Genomic DNA, 16,943 nt, shown 5'->3' on the forward strand with positions numbered 1-16,943 from the left:
TATAACTGGTTGTTCACGTCAATGCGGTTCAAATCAAACAATAATGTCCTTGGGTACGACAAGAGTAATGAATCGTGATAACGAGTAGTACGCAAACGTAGTGATAAGTAGTGATGACGATACTCACCTAGAGTAGTGGTGGTAGTAACAAAAAGTGGTAGATAGTAAGGAACACCGGTGTAACATCGGTAGTGGTTAATGATTGTCATAGTGGTGGAAACTTTACAACACTTGTGGATAGTAAGCCTGGATGGTGATGAATAACAATTCGGGAGACAGAGTTCCCGAACTAGTGTGACTAAGTGTAACGGCCGGTCAAAATCCCTTTTGACGCAGCACGTTATTCACCGATTTCATCGCGAGGTTTTGACCTCTATGTGATACGTTTTGTAACATTGCATTCGTTTGAAAAGGTATTTCATAAATGAATATATAAATTCCAGGTTTTTTAACATCTGATGATTCCTACGTATAGATAATCACCATTTAAATGGTTTACAATAATACATCTGTTGACAATACAGTCAAAATAAGGTACATGGTGAATGCAAGTTTCTTGTATATAGCATGTATGACTCCAAGCACATATCTTGTATCACGTATAAGCAAACAGCGGAAGACTTCTAGAAACCTGAGAATATACATGCTTCAAGTGTCAACACAAAGGTTGGTGAGTTCATAGTTTTAATATTACACATAATCAGTATATCAATGTGGATTACAAAAGTTCAGTTGTTTCATTCAAAACGTTTATTAATATGTATTAACATTTCAAATCATCTGTACGTAAAGGTTGATCACAAGATCTCAGTTGTTTTATCCAAAACGTTTATCAGGTTTGTGAGTTAATGTTTCACATCATCTGTATATAAAAGTGAACCACAAGGTTCCAGTTGTTTCATCCGAAACGTTTATTAATAGGTTTTACATAAAAGGTGGACCACAAGATTTCAGTTGTTTCATTCGAAACGTTTATCAATCGGTTCTACAAAGTTGAGCACCCTGGTAACTAAGCCTTAACGTTTATAATAAGTACCCCTCGTTTAACATGCAACCAACATGTACAATACACGCAATCCAACGTGTACTAACTTTAAATAGCATACGTCTGTTTTATAGTTCAGGCTAGAGTTTCTTTCTATACCTAGAACAAACGGGGATGTCAAGCCCTATGGATCCATATACAACTATTCGCGCCTACCAGTTCTTATAACCGGCAGTTACTAGTTACCAAAGCTAGGGATTTTCGGTTTAACTCAGTGTAGAATTAAGTATGTACTTGTGTCCATTGCGTTTAAAATAAATTGCATGTATTCTCAGCCCAAAAATATAGATTGCAAAAGCAATTAAAAAGGGAGCAATGAAACTCACTGTTTAATATTGATATACAATATTGCAGGAAAGCACGTAGACGCATCGGAGATGATAAACACAAGGTTTGATTCATAAAAACACCCCCGAACATTACCCATAATTTCCTTGGTTATAACCCATAGTTTCCTTAGCTCTATCCCGCTCGAAAACCATTTTTTGAAATCATTTGGACATAACCCCGTCGTAGTATTTTATGTATAATACTAATAATAATAAGATTAATAATAATAATATTAACCTTAATAATAATAATAATAATAATAATAATAATAATAATAATAATAATAATAATAATAATAATAATAATAATAATAATAATATAAATAAATACAGAGAGATATAGATTGAGAAAATGAACCAGAAATCGATCAATTTATAGGAACATTTCTGTCCCAGCACCTCATGCGATCGCATGAGGTTTGTATGGGATTCTCATGCGATCGCATGAGCCCCTCAGCCAGCTCACAATCGTTTGTATTTTTGCTTGTCGACATGATTATTTAATATAAATATAAATATAATATATTTAATTTATATAATTAATTATATATTATATTAAATTCACGTGCATAGTTAACTTGTAATTTTTGTTCCGATAAGTCGTACGTTGTTACTCGACTTATGTCCCGGTTCCGGTTTCTCGAATGTCCTTTCGTACGCTGAGAAAACTTGCATTTTACATTTCGTGACTCGTACCTTTGTTAAAATATAGCCTTAAATTATCCCTAAACTATACCACTCAAAGTATATTTTAAACTTTCGAGTATTTTGGTCATTTACTTCTATAAATCATCGTCTCGTTATTTGTTAAAATACATTTTAAAATAGTGTTTTACTGTAGCAAAGTTACTGTAGCAAAGTCAATTTTTACTGTAGCAAATAGTGATTTTCAAAAACACTGTAGCTTTTCGGGTACTGTAGTAATTCGAAAATACTGTAGCAAATAGTGTTTTACTGGTTCATCTTAAACGTTTTAGTTAACTTATCTAAATATCAATCAGATAATCAAACCAATAAGGTTAATGCACAATATCATTTTCATAACACTTTGTTACGTTTTCAAGTTATAGCATATGTATCTATTTACATATAATTGTTCGCGAATCGTTGAGAACAATCGAAGGGTAATTGAATAGTTCAAAATTTTAAGATTCAACTTCATAGGCTTTACTTATCGTGTCGAAATCATTAATCATTTAAGATTAAGTTTAAATTTAGTCGAAATTTCCGGGTCATCACACTAAGGAAGTCGTTGTCATCCTTACGCGTATGAATCATGAATTTACGTGTGTTAACAGAAAGTAGTAGAGTACGAGTTCGTATGATGAAAGTTTGGTACCATTAAGAAGTTCGCCTAAGAATGATTCAAGTATAAATGCACAAGTAGTCAAGTAAGTGCTATCTATAGCAAATGCAAGTCAGAATGCAATGGTTAACTATCTGGTTGTAGTCTAGATTCACTAATGAGCCCTAATGACTCTGTCAGACACACTAATGCACATCCTAGTTCCCTACAACCAACGCTCTGATAGCATCTGTAACGACCCGACAAAATCGTCATTGACGGCGCCGTTAACTTAGGTCCCGTTACGTGGTCATAGTCCCTAAATGAGATGCGTTTGACCAAAATTATGTCGCATTTATTTGAAACGTATGACTTGCAAAGTTTTAAGTTACCAACGGTTCGACAACAAGTTTAAGTTTACAAAAGTTGCAAAGTATAAATGAAATAACTTGCGACATAATATAAGTTGTAAATCACGAATGCTATCAATAGCGTAAGTATGTATGTATGCTTGACTCCAAGCAAGTAATCACAGTGTATGCATGTATGCTTGACTCCAAGCAAGTATGAGTGTACGCGGAAGCATGTATCAAATAGCCATTCATGAACCTGAGAAACATATAGAAAACTGTCAACGAAAAACGTTGGTGAAATCATAGGTGTATTTGTAAACGTTGTTTTTGAACCACAAGATTTTGTATAGTTGATTATCCAAATCGTATATATTCCAAAGAATGTTGCATGTATCACGAGCACCTAATTACCAAAGCTTAACTGAATCTTTCCTCTGAATCTTGAATCTATAGTGTTAGAACTTACACTATACCCGATAAAATTATATTTCATTCACTAACGGTAGCGAACCATCTGAATGAGGGTTCGTCAAACCCGTATGGTCACACAACATAATTACTCGCTTACACTTACACCCTGCAAGTGGAACTAATGATAATTGGATTGAGGACTTTTGTTCTAACTCGTCTGTATCTTTGTATTCGTATTTGTGTTCAAAGTATAAAAGTATGAAAAGTATATATACATATGAAATGTATATAAGTATGTAATGTATATGTTTCTCAGCCCACGATTTAAAGAATAAGAGTTGTTGAAAAGGTGGGACTATGATCTCACCTCGAGTGCACGAGTATAAAGGTACTTCACAAAGTAAACGTGTGTATGAAAGTTGTTTAGCCTTGACCTAAACAAGTAAGTTGTATCAATTAACCGGTTACGACACAAAGTCGGGCGAAATGTGTTCAATTAGTCCTATGGCTCGTTACGACTCGAATATATATAGCATGTGAATCACGTTGTCAAGTTTCATGTAAGAATCAAGTATAAAAGCATGTTAGAAAGATTGCATAAGTATTTGGTTAAGTTTGATTAAAAGTCAAACTTTGGTCAAAGTCAAAGTCAACGAAAAAGTCAACACGTTCGGGTCGGGTCTCGGACAATTTTTCTAAGCTTAGAAGTCATATATAAGCATGTTGGCCAAGTTTCATGTCAATCGGAGGTGCATAACATAGTTGGAATTAAACGAAAAACGAAGATTTTGGGCAGACTGCATCAGATGCGCCGCATCTATAAGGGATGCGCCGCATCTGTGCCTGATTCAGGTGGAAAAAGCTGAAAAATGACAAGTCTCGAACTAAACTTCAAACGAACGTAACTTATGAACCGTAAACATTCAAAACACGTATCTTATATCGTTGTAAAGGTATTTTGACGAGGAATACAACTAAACACATTTCATCACTGAAATCCATCACTAACAACAATGAAAACCTCGTCGATTGATCGCTAAAAGTTCATTATCAAGGTTTCAAGTTCATAAAATGCATTTCATGACTCGGGAATCCAATTTACACATATGATATGCCGTTTCGAAGGTAATTAAACATACAATACAACTAAACACTTACTAACAACATTTTATAGCATTCAATTATCAAAAGTTCATTTTAAAGCTCATCAAACCCTAACCAAAATCATGAATTCATCAATTTTGTAAATGAAGCTTTTCTAAATCAACCTACACATCAAAATGAAGCTAATGATGCTAGTAACACATTTAATACATGAACTTTAATATTTAAACAACATTTAATCAACCAAAACTCAAGATTAAGCACACCCATTTCAAGTTCATGCTAGTTTACTCAAAACAACAAATCGAGCAAACCAAACACATATTCATGTTAGACTTGAGCCATAGACACTAACACCATTTCAAGTCTATAAAACGAATTTGAGAAATCTAGAGTTTTAGAAATGTTACCCAAACGAGATGAAGTTGGTACCAAAATGAAGAGGATGATGCAAGGATCACAAATATGTAATTTGTTTTGATGTTTGATTGCTAGATTTGAAATGGATGATGAATCTTTGAAGATGGTAAAAGTGTGTTCTTGGTGACTAGAGAGAAAATAAGATGAGGAGGTGAAAATGGAATGAATGGTGGAAAGAGTGGGTTGACTAGTTGACCTTGTCAACTAGTTTGCCCACTTGGCAACTTCGGTCCCTCAAGTTTAAAGCGGGTGCGTGAATTAAACAAACGAATTATTTTAAAAACGCTAGAGTAAACGAGTGATGTTATAATTAAATAACGGGTATATTAAGAACGTTAGTCAACGGAAGATACGAATTTAGATAGCGAAAGATATTATCTAAAAAAAAAAAAGACGGCGTTAAAATAAATTTAACGGAAAAACGCGGGATGTTACAGAAAACGTCTCCAAAACCTCCCCTACCTAAGCACAAATCTGGACTAAAGTTTCTTGTAGCCTTTTTTATATCAGCAAACGGAAATATCATAAGGATTGGACTGCCGCAATCTGCAGGTAACACTGTGTTGCCAGCAAGAACACTACTATTGTTTGCAATTCCATTGTTGGGCTTGCAATCACTTGATAACTTTGAATCACTTTTATCTGAGATAGATGAACGTGGAAAATGTTATATAGACGCTATTTTAACTTTGCCACCAGAATAAATGCTTTTTACAATTAATTACTTCAAGTTGCCACAATCTAATATTGTGTTTCAGTAGAAAAAAGGTCACAGAACATATGCTTTAGGCCGAAAAATGTGCACCTACGTATACAAGGATCTTAAAATTAACCTGAATTCTCTCCATTCGAGGAAAATGGAAACATGTACGCAATTCTACCAAAGATTGTTTTGCCTGCACGTTCCAACGAATCATTGAATTTCTCTTGTAATATAAGTGCAGACTCAAGACTCGCCAAAGCCTCAGCCATGGTAGGTCGTTGCTTCGGATCGTTATGCAAACATCTCTCTACAACCCGAACAAACACCTTCAAACATTTTGGTGATATCCGTCCCCTTATATCAGAATCTATTACATGCTTTAATTGTCCTCCTTTGATACACCATCTTGCTAAATTCCATTGCTCTTTATCAAGACTACTATCCACTGCACGCTTCCGGCACAAAACTTCTAACAATACCACCCCAAAAGCATAAACGTCCGACTTTCTTGTTAGGTTTCCAGTTGCGTAATAATCAGGATCTAGGTACTCAAAAAGACATATTAGTAAATTAAGTGCGTACGGATCCAAGTATTGTTATAAAAATCAAAACCCTAGATGTTCAAAGTGTTCCGTAGATATTTCCTCCCCAAGCATGAGTAACCATTTTCAAGCATTAAGGTTCAGAAATAGAGCTCTACTTACCAAAAATCAACAGTTGATCATATCGTTTTGGATGGATTACAATACAATACTTGTATTGTTCAGCCGTTCAGAAAAAAAAAATACAATAATTGTATTGTAAAATTAATTAATGATTACTCCAGAATTTATCGAGGATCACCACCGCCACCGCCACACCGCATCCGCCACCGCCACGCCGCATTCACCACCACCGCCACCGCCACATCGCATTCACTACCATTGCCACCGTCGGATTCGCCATCACCGCCATCGTCGAACGAATGAATTCGCAGGTTAGTTTAGATGTTAATTTGGATGTTTGGTGTTCATGAAGTTTCGCATATGTATTAATTTTGCAGCTTCGATTTCATAAGGTGCATCATCTAGGGTTTTTTTTTAGTAATTTGTTAGGTTTAATGGTCCCTGTGTGATTGTTAAAACCTTTTTAGTAATTTGTAAATTCGAACGATGATCCCTGTGTACTTGTTGAGCCATGGTGTAAAAATGATGGTGAAATTAGGTTAGGTTTAATTAGGGAAAGAAACGGTGTTGTTTGTTTTTTGGGTTGAAGACCATGTCTGCGGGCGGTCAAACATTTTAATTGCAGATGATTTGCTTTTGTGAAGACAAAAGACAAAATAAGATTTTTATATATCTTCAACCTTGCAGCTCTAGAATATTGCTTCCAATTTTATAAGCTATTTTACCCCATATTCTCATCTACCACTCCTGATCTTTCTTAGCTTCCATCCGTAGCTACATCCATCAACCCGTCACCTCCAGCCTCACCACCCACCTCCGTCACGCTGTCACCTTCGGCGTCACCACCCACCTCCGTCACGCCGTCACCTTCGGCGGCACTACCAGTACCAAATCCTTGTATTTTTAAGGATCAATTCAAACACTACAAAGAAAAAAAGGATTCGTGCTACCCGCCGTGTTTTCGGGAAGAAGTCACCGCTGTGATGTTCGGAATATCATATTCTGACTATCTCTCTCAAGACCATATCTAGTACCTGTTTACGGAGTATTTTTTATAATAAATAGCTTGATTGTAAATCAACTGAAAATTAAAAGCTTATACTGTAATTGTTTGATTGGATTGAATGCTTGTTTTACAGTATGAATATATTATTAGTTTGTTTCAATTGCTTTTGTTAAAACTCAAAATTAGATAAATTAGTACCAGCTGTTAATTGTGATTGTATTGATTGGATGAATCGGATGAATGTTTGATTTGCTTGTTACTCCGTATTAACTATACGACTATATTATACGGAGTACTAATGACTCTTGTTAATAACTTTTTTTGATACTTTTTAATTCAAAAAATTATTATTTTTTATTTTTTGTTTGTTTAAACACTGAAAGTTATAGTAGTAACATAATTTTGGATTTAAAAAAAAAAAAAAATACTCCGTGTGTGTTTGCAGACATAAAAACAAACAGTCTTCAATGTTTAGTTTACAGACCTTCAGACCATATCTTCTCTACAGATGTGGTTCGCAGGTTTTCAGACAAAAACATCTTAAAAAACAAACAGCACCTTAATCAACAGGGCTACAGAGCTACAGTACATTTTAGGGAAAGAGGAAATGACAGTGGTAGGAAAATGATTATGTGATGGGATTTAATGGAAAATGATAACGCCCGTTAGTGATATGGACTTTCAACGTAAATAAGGTAAAGAAAATGACTCGGTGAGCTAAAAATACTTTTTGGGCTGGGTTAGTAATACAAGATAAATTTTAGGGACTCTCTCGGCAATTTTGTCTACAAATAAACATTACTAGCGTTTGTAACTTTTCCAACTTGAATTTAAAAAAGTAATATTTTCCAACATATATTTATCTGTTTTAATTATTTCAATAGATAGATAGAAGTTGATTTAGTCATGGAGGGGTCCATCTCTGATTCCTGGAAGAAGACTTGTTGCCAATTTGTAAGTTGACTATTTGCGTTTACTATCATCAAATTATAATCATTCATCACTGGCTCTCATCCATTTCAACATCAGCTTCTAATTCATCAGTAGTTATGTTTTTTTCTACTAGTAATGGAGAGGAATATGAACCCTCTTCCTCCTCCTCAGTTCAAGGGTCACAACCATGCCGTCATTTCGAATTTCACGAGATTCAAACCGCAACAGAAAACTTCAATGAATCATTAGTAATTGGTCATGGAGGTTTTGGTAAAGTTTACAAAGGTAAAGTTATCAATGGATCAAGTCTTGTTGAAGCTGCCATTAAACGGTTGGATTCTATGTCCGATCAAGGAGCAGCTGAGTTTTGGGCAGAAATTGAAACTCTTTCTAATTTACGACACTGTAATCTTGTATCTTTGTTTGGTTATTGCAATCATGAAAATGAAATGATTCTTGTATATGAATATATGCCTAACGGAACTCTTGAAGACCATCTACATAAACTTGGTACCCCTCTTTCTTGGATTCACCGACTCAAGATTTGCATAGGTACGGGTCGCGGGTTACACTACCTTCACACGGGTACGGGAATCGAGGTTGGAGTCATACATCGTGATGTCAAGAGCTCCAATATTTTGTTACATGAAAGTTGGGCAGCTAAAATTGCAGACTTTGGGTTGTCAAAAATAGGCCCTACAAATCGGCCATTGACTTATGTGAAAACAGTTGTTAAAGGGACTTTTGGGTACCTAGATCCCGATTATTATGCGACTGGGAAATTGACAAGGAAGTCAGACGTTTATGCTTTTGGGGTGGTTTTGTTAGAAGTTTTGTGTCGGAAACGCGCGGTAGATAGTAGTCTTGATAAAGATCAATGGAATTTAGCAAGATGGTGTATCATAGAAGGACAGTTAAAGCATGTAATAGATTCTGATATAAGGGGACGCATATCACCAAAATGTTTGAAGGAGTGTGTTCGTGTTGTAGAGAGATGTTTGCATAACGATCCAAAGCAACGGCCCACCATGGCTGAGGCTTTGGCGAGTCTTGAGTATGCATTGATTTTACAAGAGAAATTCAATGATTCGTTCGAACGTGCAGGCAAAACAATGTTCGGTAGAATTGCAAGTATGCTTCCATTCTCCTCCAATACAGAAAATTCAGGTAAATTTTAAGATTCGTGTGCACGTTCTGTGACCTTTTCTTTACATAATCATCAATACTGAAACACAATTATAGATTGTGGCAACTTGAATAAATTGAAAAAAAACATTTATTGTGGTGGCAAAGTTAAAATAGCGTGTATATAACATTTTCCACGTTCATCTATCTCAGATAAAAGTGATTCAAAGTTATCAAGTGATTGCAAGCCCAACAATGGAAATGCAACCATTAGTGTTCTTGCTGGCAACACAGTGTTACCAGAGACGAGAAAGTTCTGCAGATTCTCGCAGTCCAATCCTTATGATATTTCCGTTTGCTGATTTAAAAAAGGCTACAAGAAACTTTAGTCCCGATTTGCGCTTAGGCAGGGGAGGTTTTGGAGACGTTTTCTTGGGTTGGCTTGACCCATACATGTATGCCTATGGAGATGCTGTTGCTGTTGAAAGGCATATTGTAGAAACTGATGAAGGACGGGCTGAATGGCAGGCAAGTATTACAATATGCATATCAAGTTATAGCTTTTAGGAAATCATGACTTTTAAATTTTGATGGAAAGACAGTAAGAATCTAAATATTGTTTTCCTCTCACATTAATTCATAGTATGTGTGCTTATTCATTAGGTGTTTTAGTCTAATCTCATAAGAAATGATATATCTGTGCATTTGAATTTAAATATCCTTTACACACCTATAATATGATGTTTAAACTATAAGATCATGTGCTGTTTTTGTGACAACGTTATGCAGTTTTCACCTAACGTCTAATCTAATTTTTTGTTTTATGGAATTTTTTTTTTTTCTTTTGTTGTTGAGTTTAACTTCAAACTTGCGTGTTCAGGCAGAGTTGAGCTTCTTAGGACGGTTGTCGCATCCAAACATTATTAGTCTTTTGGGATACTGCAGCCATGAACAAGAACACTTACTGGTTTACGAGTACATGCCCAAAAAAAGTCTCAAGGATGTTTTATTCAAAGGTAAGCTATATATGAATATCTCTAAACCACCACTTAGATTTTTTTTTTTTTTATTTAAGTTGAATAATTGCAAACTAGTATCTATGTAACCTATACTAGTCTGGTTCAACAGATATTTCCGAACCACTTTCTTGGGGGACACGACTTACGATAATGATAGGAGTCGCCCGCGGACTGACTTATTTGCATTCGTTAAAAGCTCCAGTCATTTTTCGTGACCTAAAAAGCTCTAATATATTGCTGGATGCGGTACTCTAAATTTATATATGATTGATAGTGGTGATCAAGCCACACTATAATATTAATGGTAGTTTTAAGCCATCAAAGTTAACCATATATATGATCTCTTAAACAGGATTTCAATTCAAAACTCACTAACTTTGGTCTTGCAAAATGTATACCTGTAAATGGGGAAACTTATGTTACTGCCACTCTTGTTCTTGGAACCTACGGTTATGCAGATCCAGCGTATATCGCCACAGGTACATACATTACCATCTAATATAGTAATATTATCATTTTGATGATAAGCAATTAAGTTACAAAACTGTTGTATCCGACTTTTGAGAAGAAAAAAAATAGACCATTCTTAATTGCAAACAATTAATTAGAATAAACATATACAATATGTATTATGTCTGCTCATTTTTTTGTGTGTCAAAGATTCAATATTTACAACAATAATTACTTGACTACCACTATTCAGGTCATTTGTGTGTGAAAAGTGACATCTACAGTTTTGGAGTGGTGTTGTTGGAAACACTAACAGGCCTACAAGTAATTGATCAGAAACGGCCGAAAGAGAAAAATAATTTAGTCGAGTGGGTACGTCCAAGTCTAGAAAGAAGAAAAAAGCTAAAGAAAATAATGGATCCACGTCTTGAACAAAATTACCCTCTTGAAGGAGCATTCAGATGCACAGCACTTACATTAAGATGTCTTGAGAACTTTCCTAAAGATAGGCCTTCAAGCGAAGAAGTTCTGCGCAGTTTGGAACAAATTTATATGGCTAACAAGTAATGGAAGCACGCGTCCAGACGATCATAAACACAAACATGACAACACTTCAATGTATATCAACTACATAAATTTGTTCATCAAGTCAACATTGTAATAAGATGGATACAATTTGGCTTTGACTTTTAGGTGTCAATTGACAAAAAAAGTTGTATGAGAAGAACACTCACCTTTGCCTCACATGTAACAATAGTGGTGAGGGTCATGCATATACTTGACTTAACCTTGTTTTTATTTAGTACCATTGGCCTAAAATTTAACTTGTTTCCCATTAAGTCTCCATTGAATGCCCTCCAGTCCTTTGATCCCGAGCCGCCATGTAGCTGACATGCACCGATGGCCAAAAGTGATAGTGACATTATTTTTATGCACAGTGGACAGCTATAAAAGTTATCCCTAAAAATCTGTATCAAGTACCGTTTTGTTAAGCAAATTTGTGTGCTTCTGCATTCTTATCTTTAATACGTATAACTTTCTATAATTGTATAACGTTTTCTGAAATGCATTATTTTCACCTCAATTGTGTTTGCCAATGTAGAATTTCTATAGATCAACAAATTTTAGTATAGTTAGTTGATATTTTTCTTAAAGTCAAACAACAGTAATTGAGTAATTGTGAAGAGATTCAAACTAATGTCGACAACAAACATATCCAAGTTGGACGAAGCCACTACCAAACACACAACCATTCCATTTCACATGAAAAATGAAAAACAGAACCTAGAACTGATACAAATTTGACCGAAAACAACAGATACATAAGTTTCTTTATCGATCCAAACAGTAGTGATTATTAAAGAAGTATACGAGTCCTACAGAGATGTTACTCACAGCCTTGATTTTTCCAATCCAAACAACCGAACACAAATCCACATCATATTAGCCTTTCGAAAATAAGTTTATGGTAGATACTCCATATAAAGAGGCTCCATCCATATATGATGGCTCAAGGCCTACGAGGAGGAGGTGGTGGAAGAGGTGGCGGTGGTGGTAGAGAACTGCTGCTGCTGCTGTTGCTGCTACTTCTTCGCCTTATAGGCCTACACCACCATAAACAAACAACCTCATATTAATAACACCATTATTAACTAGCAACTGAAATGAAGACAATAATTACTTGTTTTCAACATGCTCTAGTGAGATGCTATATTCACTACGATGTAAATAAATAAAATTAAAAAAATATTTTCACACCTTTTAGGACTTCGACTCCTTGATATCTTCCTTGTCACCTGTTACAGTCAAAAAAAGATATAGTGTCGGTTTATGAACTACAACTATCACAAATGCTACTATGAACAACAAAGTCGAACCTTTCGTGGGGGGCTTGGAGAGTCTGAGTAAGAAGACGACCTCCCACGCCTGCCGACAGGTGGCCGTGCCCTGTTTAAAGATAAAATATCAAAACCGCAGTTGGCAGATTAGTCAACAGGTTACTTAAATTTGAGTAACATAGGACGAGGCAGGACGACCACCAAACGGTCAAACACTACCTTTCTTCTCTCCTTTTTTTGATTGCATACTTAAAAATATAAAATATATATATAAAAAAAAAAAAAAAAAAAAACTAAAACTGCAATTCAAGAACAAGAAAACTACAAAGATTTATGCATATAATGAAAACACTTTAAAGAAATCTTGATGCAGGTCGGTCATTTTATATTTATGTGTTTACCCTATTTACAAGGAAAAAAAAAATTGAATAGCCATAAGTATAAAAGCATTACCTCCTTGGTGGTGAGATGGATTTAGAGGGTGAACGTGGAGGCCTTCTGATAGGTGGTGAGCGGCTACGTCTGCGACTCAAAGAAGATCTTCTTGGTGGTGGACTCCTTGCTCGTCCAGGTGAACTGCACCACAACATAACTACTTCAGAAACCGGTAGGTAATAACTAATAACATATAAATATACATAAATAGAATATGCATGACTAATTAGAACATAAAATCCAGAACTTATTGGTTGCAATTTTAAACTTTCTTCAACATAGTAGACTTGGTATATTTCTACAGAGTAAATCAAATGAATCAAAATTGAGACATTGGTTAAAAACTATATGGATCCATACGAGTTGGACTCGTTGAAGGTGCACTCCGATAACCATGTCCTTATATTTAAAACATCCGATTCTCGTATTGATACTCCAGCTTTTGAGCTTATATTTATCATGTTAGATATTCCATACAACTATAATATTTTGTTTTTAAGTGTTGAAAACTCGGAAGGCCAACTGGCCAACACACGCAACTGCCCCATGTTGCTTTTAGCCTATAATAATTTCCAGTGAAGAGAACAAGTAAATTAAACATATATATATAAACTAGAAATAGTTACGTGTGCAGAATTATTAACATGGTTACGTTACAACAAATAGTAAAAATAATATAATGCAAAAAGATTAAAATTACCGGCGTCTTGGTGGAGGTGAACGCCGTCGAATAGGACCCCTATTGAACATTCAAATCATTAGCATTAGATATATTCATAAACTAAAAGTGAGATGGCAAGTGGGGTCACCAACATAACACCGGGTCAATTTAAATCAAGTTTAACTTCTAACAGATCCAATGCGCAGACGGAAAGGGTCAACTATAAAAGAATAAAAAAATGCACAAAGGATGATCCGATGTGCTGTGCATTTAAGCGTGCATTATATCCTCCAACATTACTTTATTAAAAAGACAATAAATTGTTGATGCAAATACATATAGTTTTAGTCATAACTACAAAGATATTTGTACAAAATATAAATTGTTACAGATGAAAAAAAAAAAAAAAAAAATCTTCTGCTTAGCCCAGCCCCTAACTAACCACACTTAAAGTAACCCGTTTTGACCTAAGCATGTTACGTAACCCACCCATAATGCCATCTCTACAACTAGTTCATTAAAATTACAGTTACGGTACCTAGGAGGTGATCTGTTATAGCGTCTTCCTGGGGGAGAAGGTGAGCGGCCTCCTCTAAAAGGAGGAGATGCAGGCCTTCTTCTGGGTGGCGGAGAACCACCACGGCGGTAAGGAGATTCCGGCCGCCGTCGTGGCGGGGAATCTACACGGCGGCGGGGTGGCGGTGAACCTCTTCGGGGAACAGGAGACCTGCGACGTGATGGTGAAGGTGGTCTACGCCGAGGAGACCCTGTTAGGAATACAAAGTTAGCCAAACACATGTATGGGACCCGATAAATTGTTAAATGTGTCTTCTCAAAGATCTAAATATTCAGGTGTAGTAGAACACTGTGCGTGTCAACAACAAAAAATTTGCATATTAACAATAATCAGATGAACACTGTACAAGACAAATCCAAAAAGGTGTTAATTTCAAGATCTAAATAATACCTGCATTATCATTTCTAGCGACATCTCTCCTTGAACCAGTGGCCAAAGGTTTGGGAGGTGGTGATACTTTCTTCCTTTCAGGTAAAGTAAATTTTGCTTGAACAACCTTCCCATCAATCTGGGCCTGAAACATTACAACAATAGTGTGAGTTTATGCAAGATGATCTAACATAAAGATGTAAACGTCGATCAACATGGCACGTACACCGTCCATGTGTAATTGGGCCTTTTCAGCATCAGCTCGGGCCTTGAACTCAACATACCCAGATCCTTTTGGAAGATTAACCTAAAGATACAAATTGAAATGTCAACTAATTGAAAGGATACTGGGAACATGCTATCATTTGTTTTTTGTAACTACTAGTGGTATTATGGGACAGTTTAAGCATGTTGGGTAATCGGTCAAAACCGTCGTATAGTCTAAATATTGTAAAATAAAGTGATTTACTATTAATTCGAGCATTTAAATTATATTTAAATGATTTTATCCCATTTGACCTACTCAACCCATTGATTTTTTTTACAAACTATCACCCAAAGAACCAACTTGTATGTAAACGCATCAAAACTGCCACATAGAATGTCAGTAAGAGAAAGTGCAATTGAAGTCTTACTATGTGATCCATAGCCAGTCTTACATGTACAACTTCACCAAATAGTCCTATAGCAAAGAAAGATGCACTGTTAGTACCTATTCTGATGAAATGCTAGAAAAGGGTGCATAGTAAAATGGCGACAACAAACTAACAATATTACGAGAAAAAGCAATAATGCATACAGCGTTTACAAACACAGCACATTATTCAAAACCCTATACATAATAGATATCATCCTATACGTGACAGAGGAAATTGCAAGATGGGAAACTTTTTGCTTCCAAGGAAGGGCGAAAACAAATCAGATATTTATATGTAGTAGTCAACCGGATCAAATGTATTACCAAATATTTCTTTCAAATGATTTTCATTCACATTCCTTGTGAGCTGGCCAATGTGAAGAACAAGAGATTCTGGTACAGGAGACACTTTCCTGTAAGAAACCACACGTGAAAATTAGCCCTAGAATCCTAATAGACGAACAACAATAATATCAATGACAAGCCATTTATGAGTGCATAAGTATCAAACACATTTCTACTATTAAAAAACTCTAATCACCTCAACCCTTTGGAAATTATAACACTACAAAAGGATCACTAACAAGATACATCGATTGCATATTGATGTTTGCAACTTTTAAGAAAAGGCAACAACATTCTAATCAACATAAGCGTGTTAAAATCTACGTTCTACTAAATAAATGCGTTAATTGTACAATTCAGGTTCACATTAATTCTTAAGCTAAACCACTTAACCGATTACTAACCAACATAACTTCTAAATTAAAAACCAGCTTCATACCACAAGTATATATAAACTATAAAGTGTAGTAAAAATGTAACCTTGGAGGTGGAGAAGCTCTCTTAGACTGAGGTAATGGAGAACGACCTCGTTTTGATCCATCACCAGAACTATTACAACAAATGGCCAATCAATAATTCGATTCAATAATTAGTAACAAGAATAACAATAATAATCACTGATATATGCATGTACATATATATATATAGTGAATTGAAATGTATAATAGATTTTAGTAAATAAAAGATAGACCTTTTTTTGGGAGGTGGACTACGGCTACGAGAGCTGCCACTGCGAGATGTTGATGAAGAAGTAGAGTATGATCTAGAACGGGAAGTTGACCTGGATGAACCGGAAATTGAGCGAGAGCGCGACCGGGAAGATGAACTGGAACCAGACCTTGCCGGACGACCACGGCCGGGTTTCGCCATGTTTACTTTCTGGAAGATCAGAAAAACAAACCCTAGGTCATAACTGAAGGAGTGGGGGTTTCAAATTGTTAGGTTTGCTGATGTCTACTGGCCCAATAAATGTTCAGGCCCATTTATATTTATAGATTCAATATGAAAATTATAATTTTTCTAATGATAATCTTAGGCCCAGTTTGGCTCGTGGAATTCCAACGGAATTGGATGGAATTGGAATTGAATTCCTTAGAACGCTCCGTTTGGTTGACATAATTTGGAAGGAATTGAATTTCAATTCTTTTGACACATTCCATTCCATCCAAAAACATTCCACGAGTCAAACGGGGCCTTAGGGTGCTCCCAATTGTGAGTGGTGACAGTTTAGAG

General features: G+C 35.6%; 2 protein-coding genes across 3 annotated transcripts; one reads left to right on the top strand and one right to left on the bottom strand.

Moving 5' to 3' along the window:
* Positions 1 to 8,339: 8,339 nt before the first annotated feature.
* Positions 8,340 to 11,854, top strand: LOC139890727 (probable serine/threonine-protein kinase PIX13). 2 transcript variants are annotated; one of them, XM_071873635.1, is made up of 6 exons: positions 9,209 to 9,421; positions 9,593 to 9,911; positions 10,264 to 10,395; positions 10,508 to 10,644; positions 10,751 to 10,877; positions 11,102 to 11,854. In XM_071873635.1, the coding sequence occupies exons 1-6, from the start codon at positions 9,338 to 9,340 to the stop codon at positions 11,413 to 11,415; spliced, it is 1,113 nt and encodes a 370-aa protein (XP_071729736.1). In that variant the 5' UTR covers positions 9,209 to 9,337; the 3' UTR covers positions 11,416 to 11,854. The 2 variants fall into 2 exon arrangements, with proteins under 2 accessions (XP_071729734.1, XP_071729736.1); XM_071873633.1 differs by lacking the exons at positions 10,264 to 10,395; positions 10,508 to 10,644; positions 10,751 to 10,877; positions 11,102 to 11,854 and having other exon boundaries at positions 8,340 to 9,421; positions 9,593 to 9,876.
* Positions 11,855 to 12,083: 229 nt separating this feature from the next.
* Positions 12,084 to 16,642, bottom strand: LOC139890728 (uncharacterized). The gene is made up of 12 exons (XM_071873636.1): positions 16,402 to 16,642; positions 16,191 to 16,259; positions 15,690 to 15,778; positions 15,364 to 15,410; positions 14,955 to 15,035; positions 14,750 to 14,873; positions 14,321 to 14,549; positions 13,822 to 13,860; positions 13,140 to 13,262; positions 12,726 to 12,795; positions 12,607 to 12,644; positions 12,084 to 12,452 (listed from the first exon to the last, which is right to left on the bottom strand). Exons 1-12 carry the CDS (start codon positions 16,578 to 16,580, stop codon positions 12,359 to 12,361), a joined length of 1,182 nt encoding a protein of 393 aa, XP_071729737.1. The 5' UTR covers positions 16,581 to 16,642; the 3' UTR covers positions 12,084 to 12,358.
* Positions 16,643 to 16,943: the final 301 nt, after the last annotated feature.

This window comes from Rutidosis leptorrhynchoides, chromosome 2 (assembly GCF_046630445.1).
Source record: "Rutidosis leptorrhynchoides isolate AG116_Rl617_1_P2 chromosome 2, CSIRO_AGI_Rlap_v1, whole genome shotgun sequence".
Taxonomy (NCBI): domain Eukaryota; kingdom Viridiplantae; phylum Streptophyta; class Magnoliopsida; order Asterales; family Asteraceae; genus Rutidosis; species Rutidosis leptorrhynchoides.